This window comes from Micromys minutus (genome assembly GCF_963924665.1).
Source record: "Micromys minutus genome assembly, chromosome: 27".
In the NCBI taxonomy this organism is placed as follows: Eukaryota; Metazoa; Chordata; class Mammalia; order Rodentia; family Muridae; genus Micromys; species Micromys minutus.
The window spans coordinates 41471354-41482171 of NC_137962.1; the positions used below are offsets into that span (position 1 = coordinate 41471354).

Sequence of the window (10818 nt, forward strand, 5' to 3'; positions counted from 1 at the left end):
TCGTAGTGAGACAGGACCTTGGACCTCTTCCACCAAAGTTCACAGCCAAGCAGCGCACTAGTTGCTTCCGCCAGTCTGTGACTGCAGTTCCCAGAGTGCTATACGTCGTCAGCTCCTGGTGCCTTCAACTCCCAGGAGGCTCCGCGCTCTGCTCCCGCAATTCTTAGCGTGCTCCGCGTCTTCAACTAGGCCCCGCCTCAGCTTGGTCTTGGACTACAAATGGACTCGTATTTGAGGCCACAGCCAGTCAGCTGCTCTGTAGCATCGCTGCCTCAGCGTCGTAGCGGTAGTTGTGCCCTGCGCCCGCTACGGAGGCCGGCAGGGGGCGGCGGCGGAGGCGGAGGCCGTTGCTCAGGGTCCAGAGGCGGGGCAGCGGGCTCCAGGCGCCGAGAGCCGGCGGAGCACGACTGGGCCGCGACGAGGTGCAAGCCGAAGCCATGGGCGACCGCGGAGGCGCGGGAAGCTCTCGGCGTCGGAGGACCGGCTCGCGGGTTTCCGTCCAGGGTGGTAGTGGGCCCATAGTAGAAGAAGAGGAGGTGAGAGACGCGGCTGTGGGCCCCGACTTGGGCGCCGGGGGTGACGCGCCGGCTTCGGCTCCTGCTTCGTCTCCAGCCCACACCCGGGACAAAGACCGGCAGACCAGCGTGGGCGACGGCTACTGGGAGCTGAGGTAGCGGAGTGCCTGATCCCCTTAAGTCTGATCTCCCCAGCTTCGCTCCCAGTTCTTAAAAGTTGGCCACAGCTTTGCAAGTTCCGCGTCCCGGGCTCCCCTTGGGCTACACTGGGACACGGGCTTTGGGGAGAGGGTCACTTTCCAAGGTCACCTAGGTGGGGTCAAGTAGCCGACCACGGAGCCTGGGTAGAGGAGTAGGCAGCAGCCCCCTTTCTATATTGCTTAGGGAAGTAAGCACACCTTGAGGCAAAGTCCCTTGAGGTACTTTCTGAAGGGTGGGTAGCAGGAAATCTGAGCCCTGGAGGTTGGAGATGAATAGGCTTTTTTTTCCCCCAATGGAAGGAGGTAGATGTTTTCCAGGGAGGCTTATGATGAAAAGTTGCAAAACTATGAGGGATGTCTTGTGGGTAGAGAAGACTGCTAGAGGCTCCAGAGGACTGTTTGAGGAGACGGGTATAGGCATTTGCTCAGGGCAGGGGGACAGTACAGGAAGCCTTCTCATACTGACAGACTGTAAGGCTTATTCATCTCCCTTCCAGTAAGTAGGAGGGCCTGAAGCCCTGCTTATGTTACCAGAATGACTGCAGGACAGAGCTGACTACTAAGTGAGACAGACTTTAATCCCCTGGTTGGAATACTGGAAGGAGGTTTGGTATGGACACACCAATGGGAGAGGTCCTGTTTAGCTGAATGCCTGACTGAAGAAATGGAGAAATGCACCATATTCTTTGGCAGCACTGGCTGTCTCCTCCAAGCTGGTCCAGAGACTCTTTCTGGTATTCATCATGGGACCCTGTAGCTCTTGGGTTAGGAAGTAGCTGAGAGACTTGGAGGAAGTGGATATCTAGGTTGGCAAAGTCTTGTTCTTAGGTGTTCTCCTAGGGTGTACACAGTTCACCTGGGAGATAAGATAACTTCAGTGTGAGGCAGGCATGGTACATTATGAACAAAGGTCAGGTAAGGAGGCCATGGAGGCAGGAGTAGGGTAGAAGGTTGGCCCTCCTTAGAGGAATGGTGATTTTCTGTAATCCAAAGCTGTCTTGAGAGAGATTGGTCTCCCATTTTCCATCTGAAAAGATGTTGATCTCTCTCTCTAACAAACAAACAAGGTTTCTCTGTGCAGCCTTGGTAGTCCTGGAACTAGCTCTGTAGATCAGGCTGGTTTCAAACAGATCCACCTGTCTCTGTCTTCCAAGTAGTGGGATTAAGGGCGCCGGCTCTATCAGAAAAGATCTTAAGGGTCCTAAGACCTAAGGTCCTATGATCCCAAGAGTTCCCTATGCTGACTCCCCTTGTCCTTTAGGAGTCAGGAGTTTGGCTAGTATGATCTCTAGAGAGGTGAAGAAAGTATCTTTTTATCTGAGGTCTCAGTTGTAGGCCAAGTTACTATTCAGGGATAGGTGAGAGAGAACAATCACATCTTCAGGTGACCATTGAATTTTTTCAGTGTCCTCTGGTGTGAGGCTTGTGCAAATGTCGGAAAGATGTATATACATGTGTGGAAAGGGTCTCTGCTATGGCCCCTTCTTCTCCATAGATGGATGTTGCATTGCAGGGATGAGGATGGGGAGTTTGTCATCCCCCAGTGGGCAGTGGGCCTCATTGTAATTTGGATATGCCACAGGGCTTGAGGCCTTCTAGTTGAGGAGCTAGATCCCGTTCCTCAATGTTGGTGGGCCAGGCTCTGACTGCCCTCTTGGAGTTGGCCTGTAGCTCACCCTACTGCCACTCTTCTTTTTGCCAGCTTCCCCTCCCTCTGTTGTTGCTCTTGGCAGCCCAACTTTCCTCTCACCCTTCCTCTTGATTCCTTGAGCTTCTGTATTTTCCCCTCTCTAATACTTCCTGTTCACTCTAAGCTGGGCCATTGAGCCAGGTTCTGGATGTCAGCTTATTTCTTTTATCCTATGGCAGAGTAAGGCTGAATGTTTTATCTACCCAAGGCAAGACCTTATGGTGGTGTTTTTTCCCCCAGGGTATTTGTTTTTGAATATCTTTTGTAGATGTCTATAGCTGGGTCTAGGAATCACTAGTAGCTTGCTTCCCAGGGCTTGGCTCAGAACTACACAGAGGAAGTATCAGGTGTCAGCTGGAAGAGGAGCTGGCATTCTGTTCCCTTCTCTATTTGGTGTCACATTTGAACTATGTGGTCCCCAGATGAAGCCCATACTTAGAGGTTGGTCTTTTGGGTGTGGCACAGATCTCAGCATGTGTGTGGGAATGGGCTTGTTCTTGTTTTATAGCGTTTATGTGTCAAGAGAGGATGCCACCTCTTCCTTGTTCTGTGTAGTTTACCTGAGGGCCTGGGTAAAGAACCTATGATAAGACATAGGAAGGAGAGCCAGTTATTTTGTGTCCTTTTGGTCTCAGAGTGAGTATAAGACAGTTGGAAGGCACAGGACATGGGCAAGTTCTTTAGTAGGTGAGAGGGCGGCAAAAACAGCTGTCATCATGGTTATCCAGCTCCTCTTTTCCCTGCTGGCCATTTCTGCAGCCTGCCCTTCAGCCTACTAGCTTCTGGTCACAGTGGCAGGCTCAGAGCTTTGCAGGCATTGGCTGATGGGGCTATCTCCCCTGGGGCAGATGTTTCTGACTTAGGAAAGAAAGGAGTGGCATTGGTGGAGCAGGGCAGTGGGAATGCTGCCTTCAAGACGCTGGATGGGAGAGCCAGAGAGAACCAGAGACACCAGTGTGGACAGTTAAGGAAGGAATTGAAAGCCCCCCCCCCCAAAAAAAAAAAAAACCCAAAACCAACCAACCAAACAAAAATCCCTCTAAAGACCTTTGTCTGCTAAACCAGGCAAGGTGTCCCATGTGGTGGCACATGCTTGCTCTACCAGCAACGTAGAGTTTAAGGCAGGAAAACCAAGGCCATTCTGGCCTACATACGTCATGTCTCCTAAAAACAAAACAAAATTATCTGCTTGCTGTTTGCCCTGGAAAGCAGGACCCTTCTCCACTTTTGTTTTCATTCTGGAGATGGCCATAGAAAAAGCAGCATGGTCTTCGTGGTTACTCAAAGGGGAGAGAGTTCAGTCTTGTGAAACAGCATTGGTTAGGTGCAGGCAATAGTTGGTGGGTTGTGCCACAGAGGCCAGCCATGAGGTTTTGGGGGCACAAGGCTTTGGGATAGCATAGGGCTTCAGCATGGGGGAGGGAGACTGGGGGGGTAGGTCTAGTAGACAGACTGGGAGATGCCTTCCTGCTTGTCTCATGGTGTTGCTACTTAAAGGCAGCCACATCAAGCCAGTGAAACCAGTTGGGGTGGGGGTGGAGGATACCCCAAACAAGTGCAGCTATCAAGAGACAAGCTCAGATTTGGGGAGAAAAGGGACTCAAGGTAGAGACAGCTCTACCTTGTCATATTGCATGGCTTGTATCATGTGGAAGTCTAGTCCTGAGGAAATGGACAGTTGGAAGTGGTGTTGGGCTAGAACCAGAGTGGTTCTGTCTCATTTTGGTGCTGTGGCATGGCATGGGCAGTAAGAAGGGTGTGACTACCCCTACCAACCAGAAGCTATTGTTAGTGGAACTAGGTGCCAAGTAGATCTCAATCCTGTGTAGTTATTTATTTTTTTGAGATAGAGTTTCTCTTGTAGTCCTGGCTAGCCTAGAACTCTGTAGAAAAGGCTGGCCTCAAACTCAGAGATCTGCCTGCCTCTGTCTCCTGAGTGCTGGGATCAAAGATGTGTGGTTTCTTGCTTTCTTTCTTTCTTTCTTTCTTTCTTTCTTTCTTTCTTTCTTTTTTTTTTCTTTTAGATCTCAGCCTTTACAGCCAAGATTGAGTTTGTTGGCACTGACCCTTAGCCTCTTTGACCCCTCCTCTGAAGATGGGTCAGACTTTCAACCCTAACCAAAGCTAAGGCTTGCCCCTTGTTATTGAGGGTCACCAACAAGGTCAGTCCTAAAAGGGCTTCTGTAGGATGGTTTCCTTCTATAATAGGTTTCCTGACCTGCTCCTTGTCAGATGCCCCAGGGTAGAGGTGTAAATGGTGAGAGGGAAGGGGAGGCTCTAGTCTCTTTGCTTACAAAATCTAGGTCTTGCTCAATTCTGTGTGGCTTCCTGGTGGCACAGCAGCTGGAGGGCAAGGTGGAGCCACAGTTAGTGTGAGTGAGGTCTTTAGTTACCAGGACTAGGGCTCTAGGTTCTTCCTGTTGTCTTTGCCAGGAGCTGAGTCTGGGCTTTATCTTAGTCACAGTACTCCTCTGCCAGGCTTGGTATACTTCACAGACCGGGTCTATTTGGATATCCTGTATCCTATCACTAGGTAGTAGCTCTGAGGGTTTCTCTGTCATCCTCATGGTCCCTGAACAAAGTCAGGGACACAGATTTAACATGCAAATAGAGAACCAAATCATTGTTTGTAAGGAGTGTACATTAATGGCAGGCACTTGGACAGCTAGTATAATTGGGCCTATGTGTCTAAATGTCAGGAGAATGCTCTTACTGACTATGGTGGGGACTCTTCCATGAATCATTGGGTAGATGGGATGAACAGATTGGACAGTCTGCAGTAGTACTGGGCAGGTCCACATAGGTCCACAGATACCCAAGTAGGATTATCTTTGTGTTCCCAGAACTTGATTGCAGTTGGTTTCTGGGGAACTCAAGCTTCATGGAGGCCTGTCTATCTTTTTCTGCCTGCAGTGAACATTTTCTGCTTAGAAGGAAAGGTCTCTGTGTGGTTCTGAGACCTTTTCTTCCTGTAGCCTTATAACCGCTAGAATGGCCTTGTCTGAGTCCTCTTCCTGCTTGCAAATGAGTAGTGAACTCTTTGCAGAAAATATACCTGGGTATGAGTGGGTCTCAGTAGGTTTATCCTTGTCTTGCTCATGTTTGCTTACTGGGCAGGATCTCGTTTCCTTTTTGCCAGGTGCCATCGTCTACAAGATTCTTTGTTCAGCTCAGACAGTGGTTTCAGCAATTATCGTGGTATCCTGAATTGGTGTGTGGTGATGCTGGTGAGTAGGAATGTGGGAGCAGGCTCACTGTGGCCAGGTGTGGCAGAACCTTCAAGGGTGCCCTTTCCCTGGGCAGAGGCTCTGTCCTTTGAAAACTATAGCTCCATGTGGTTGCTAGCACTAGGCTGGTCATGAGGGAAGCAGGGGTGGTCCATACAATGGGACTGGCTTATTCTTGGATCCCACGCTAATTCTGTGGACTGCTCAGTGGTAGTAGAGATGATGAGTATCTTGACTACTTTGACTGTGCCTCAGGTACCCTTGGCTGTGTAGGTGTGAAGGGGGAGAGCAAGGAGATGGAGGGGAGTATTGGTTGCTCTCCAGGACGGGAGGCTGAGAGGCTGAGGAGGGGGCACTCTGGGTCAAGGCCTTCCTGGAAACGTATAGAAAGAATCTTGAGGTTGTATGTCCTATGCCATGTAGATTCATGGACGTAGAGCCCTTGGCAGAACCAGCTACTGCTTTACAGGCCTTCTAGTCTCTTTCCTTTGGCCTTGAATTTTGGAGGAGTGCTATGCCATGTCTAAGCCTGCTGCTTCTAGGGTCTGGTTTTTACTGGTGCTATACCTCCCCACCCTAGAAGCTGTTGGAGTCCAAGGCTCAAAAGGACAACCTGGTGGGTGGATCAGGGACAAAGGGTTATCATCACCCAGCTTCTAACACTTGGATATAGTCTGATACCAATTGCCCTCACCCAGAAGTGTCTGTTCCTGCTTTAGGCACGGCTTCTTTGGCTATCAGTATGGAAGGGACTCTACCATATCATGCTCTGAAAGGTTTCTGAAGTTTCAGCACTTTTTCCCTAGAGAGAGCTTCAGGCTTAGTTAGCTGTGGGGCTGTAAAGCTTGATGAGTGTGAAGTGAGCAGTGGGGGCTTAAAGTCAGCTTTGCCTGTGGGAGATGGCACACTATTCTTGGCCAAGCCTGGTCTATAAAGCTTTTGGGCAGGGAGTGCTTGGCCAGTCCAGATAGCAGTCTCTTCTCTTGGAACTTCCTGCACCCACTGGCTTTTCATTTTTAAAATGTTTGGGTGTTTTGACTTCATGTGTGCCTCTGTATCATGTACATGCAGTATTCATGGAGGCCAGAAGATATCCAAATAGTTGTGATCCACTATTTGAATGGCAGGAATTGAACCAAAGAGCAGCCAGTGTTGTTAACTTCTGGGCCATCTCTTCAAGCCACACCTGGCCTTTGGGCTCTGGCCCTTCTATTCTTCCCTTCCAAGATATATGAATCCTGGCTCCAGTTACCTGCTGTGGGCAGTCAGGAGGTGGTATAGAGCAGTGTGTTTTTAAGTACCAAGCTGGAGTATGGTGTCCCTGAACTTACCACCTCCATGGTCTCTTCTCTGAGTATCCAGGCAAGGAACCTCACCAATATTCCCTTGTCAGTTTTATCCACTGCTTCTGTTGGGGTAGTTGGACAAGTTGGTGGCACCAGGCCTGTATTTAGTGCTTGTGAGATGGATGAGGATGGAGGCCAAACACTGAGTCTCAGGCTAGAGTCTAGAGGCCCACTCCTTATTTGAGCTAAGAATTGTGGTTACATTCTTGGAGTTTTGAGTATTGCTAAGAGTATTTGACTCAGGTACAGAAAAATCTACTCCTGCCCTTTCTTGCTTTGATGGGTCTTTCTGCTGCCTCCTGTAGCCTCTTGTCTCTCTCTCTCTCTCTGACACTGAAGGGACCAGTACTCTGGGCAAGGCTAGGCAGCCCTCCTCTCAATCCCTCAGTTGGTCTATGCTGTCAAGAGGGACTTGTTCCTTGCTAAGAGTGCTACAGCTATTTTCCTGGCCAAGGGTAGAGGGGCTGGGGTAAAGTGAGTTATAAGCACCTCCCGGGCTGAACCCTCCTGATTGTCTCTTGCAGATCCTGAGTAATGCAAGGTTGTTTTTAGAGAACCTTATCAAGTGAGTACCTTTCTAGGCCCCTCTTACCCCACCCCAGCCTGCTTAGGCCCTGAGGCCCACCTCTACTCAGGCCCCCATTACCCCACTCTCAGGTATGGCATCCTGGTGGATCCCATCCAGGTGGTGTCTCTATTTCTGAAGGACCCCTATAGCTGGCCTGCCCCATGCCTGATTATTGGTGAGCTGCAGTCCAAGAAGGGCCAAGGGTGGGGGAACAAGCTGACCAGGGCCTGAACCTGTCCTGTGATGCTTCTGTCCTCAGCATCCAATATCTTTGCTGTGGCCGCATTTCAGATTGAGAAGCGCCTGTCAGTGGTAAGTGGTGCCTATCCTCATCTTTGCTAAAGGTCATTGGTGGCTTGCTTGAGATAGGCTCTTCTTACTAGGCCTGATAGTTATTCCCCAGGGCAGAGGAACTGATATAGTGCTCTCTTTTTCTCCAGGGTGCCCTGACAGAGCAGATGGGGCTGCTGCTACATGTGGTTAACCTGGCCACAATCCTCTGCTTCCCAGCAGCTGTGGCTTTACTGGTTGAGTCTATCACTCCAGGTGTGCTTCCATCCCAACCATCCTATCCCATGTTGAGCTGACCCCAGGTTGTTCATAGGATGTGGGTGGTCACATCTGAGCCCACCTTTCCTGTGTTAACTGTGGTGTATGGGCAGACATGGCTGAGCCACCTATCTTGCAGTGGGTTCCCTGTTTGCTCTGGCATCATACTCCATCATCTTCCTCAAGCTTTTTTCCTACCGGGATGTCAACCTGTGGTGCCGCGAGCGAAGGGCCAAAGCCAAAGCTGGTAAGAGGCTGTCAGGATTGGGATTCACATACAGGACTGAGACTGGGCTATATGGCTCACACTACTGTCTTGCTTTGCTGGCAGTTTCTGCAGGGAAGAAGGTCAGTGGGGCTGCTGCCCAGCAAACTGTGAGCTATCCAGACAACCTGACCTACCAAGGTGAGGAGCTGTCGAGTTGGGACTCTCAGAGGCAAGACTGTAAGTCAGGTTCAGGGATGTGTAGTCTAAGCACCTACCCTTTCCTTCTAGATCTCTATTACTTCATCTTTGCTCCTACTTTGTGTTATGAACTCAATTTTCCTCGATCTCCCCGAATACGAAAGCGCTTTCTGCTACGGCGGGTTCTTGAGATGGTAAGGTTTGGACCTTGAGGGCTGGTATGGGCAGAGCTTGGGTGTGTGTGCAACTCAAGTCTCAGCCGATTGTTCTTCCCTCAGCTCTTTTTTACCCAGCTTCAAGTGGGGCTGATCCAACAGGTAAGTGGTGTGAGTGGGTGTAAGGTAGGGCTCAATGTAGCTGAGGGAAACTGACGTACTCTCCTTTGCAGTGGATGGTCCCTACTATCCAGAACTCCATGAAGCCCTTCAAGGTGAGATTAGGCTCCCTTGTAGCTGGGGTGTTCAGGGTAGATGATACAGTTAGCTGAAGCAGCCTATCTCCACAGGATATGGACTATTCACGTATCATTGAGCGTCTCCTAAAGCTGGCGGTGAGTGTCAGAGACTCCAGTGGGATGAATGTGAAGGATAGGTGGAATCTGTAAGTTTGCAACCTGGAGCTTTGTCTCCCAAAGGTCCCCAACCATCTGATCTGGCTTATCTTCTTCTATTGGTTTTTCCACTCCTGTCTCAATGCTGTGGCAGAGCTTCTGCAGTTTGGAGACCGCGAGTTCTACAGGGACTGGTGGTGAGTGGTGTGTTTCTGGGTATCTGGGTAGATTATAGCATGTTCTGCTTATCCCATTGTTTCTTGACCCCAAGGAATGCTGAGTCTGTCACCTACTTTTGGCAGAACTGGAATATCCCCGTGCACAAGTGGTGCATCAGGTAGGATGGTGTATGCACCTGTGGAATGTGGTTGTGGACCTGGGCCCTATGGCATTAGCTTCATCCAATGGCTTCCTTGCTCTGCAGACACTTCTACAAGCCTATGCTCAGACGGGGCAGCAGCAAATGGATGGCCAGGACAGGGGTATTTTTTGCCTCAGCCTTTTTCCATGAGGTCAGTGCTCTGTGTACACCCTACATTACCTCTGGGCAGGGCTGTGGCCACCAGTTGAACACTGACCTCTGTTATCCTTATACTCTAGTACCTAGTAAGCGTTCCTCTGCGGATGTTCCGCCTTTGGGCATTCACAGCCATGATGGCTCAGGTGAGGAACTCTGTGAAGCTTATCTCTCTTAAGACTAAATCTGTGCTAACCCCCCATCTCCTGTGGCCATTGTAGCCACCTGACTATAGCCTTATGTGTTCTCAGGTCCCACTGGCCTGGATTGTGGGCCGCTTCTTCCAAGGGAACTATGGCAATGCAGCTGTGTGGGTGACACTCATCATTGGGCAGCCAGTGGCTGTGCTCATGTATGTCCACGACTACTACGTGCTCAACTATGATGCCCCAGTGGGGGCCTGAGCTGCTGATCCCTGACCTGGGCCTGGAGTTCTGGAGTGGTTCCTGGCTGCCTGCACACTCCTCCTAGTCTGGGAGGCCTCTCTGCCCCTATGGGGCCTACTCCTGCTCTTGGGGATGGCACCTGAGTCCAGCTGGTATGAGCCAGTGCTGGGAGTCTGTGCTGACCAGGGGCTGAGGGTATCAATAAAGTGCTGTCTAAAACCTTCCTACAGGGTTTGTGGAGGCTGCTGAGGATGACCTACACCCATATGTGCTATTTTAGGGACTAGAATTCTCAGGCTCCATCTCAGGTGGAGCTGGAAGGATTGGGGTTACATGGTTGCTGTTTACAACCTCATGGACAGTATGGACAAAGCTGTTCAGCTGCAAAACAGGATATAGTAGGAGGCAGAAGCATGCAGGGGTGCAGCAATATCATTTTTAGCTCAGGAAAGCCCAGTGAGTTTATATACTACCCTGTTAGTTCACAAGGACCAAGGCTCAGAGCTGTGTAGCCTCAACACAGAAGGACCCCAGGTAAACACCCTGATTCCAGTGCCACCAGTAGGAATGTAGATCCACATTTTTAGAGATGGAGCCATCTATGGAGAGGAAATTTGTACATTGATTGCCTGGGGCCCAGGAATTGTACATACATTGTACCTTTAGTGTCTCTCTCAACTTCTTGGGATCAGGCTGCTCAACAAGTTGGGCTGTGCTGCACAGAAGTCAAAATTGACTGGGTTTGGCCCATTCTTCCAAATCAACCTTGGCTGTCAGTAGAGAGCTCTAAACAGAGAGAATACTTTGCTCCCAAGTTCTAGTAGCTGCCAAATTAGGGTATTTTTGACAATCCAAGGTCCTCAT

The 10818-nt window shown here is 50.2% G+C and overlaps 1 protein-coding gene across 1 annotated transcript; it reads left to right on the forward strand.

The window, feature by feature from the left end:
* Positions 1 to 262: 262 nt before the first annotated feature.
* On the forward strand, positions 263 to 10178 carry DGAT1 (diacylglycerol O-acyltransferase 1). Its single transcript, XM_080938878.1, has 17 exons — positions 263 to 670; positions 5545 to 5632; positions 7503 to 7543; positions 7636 to 7721; positions 7806 to 7858; positions 7987 to 8092; positions 8235 to 8342; positions 8427 to 8501; positions 8592 to 8695; positions 8780 to 8818; positions 8890 to 8931; positions 9007 to 9051; positions 9136 to 9248; positions 9323 to 9388; positions 9476 to 9563; positions 9652 to 9714; positions 9820 to 10178. The coding sequence occupies exons 1-17, from the start codon at positions 438 to 440 to the stop codon at positions 9970 to 9972; spliced, it is 1503 nt and encodes a 500-aa protein (XP_080795004.1). The 5' UTR covers positions 263 to 437; the 3' UTR covers positions 9973 to 10178.
* The last annotated feature ends 640 nt before the right edge of the window (positions 10179 to 10818 follow it).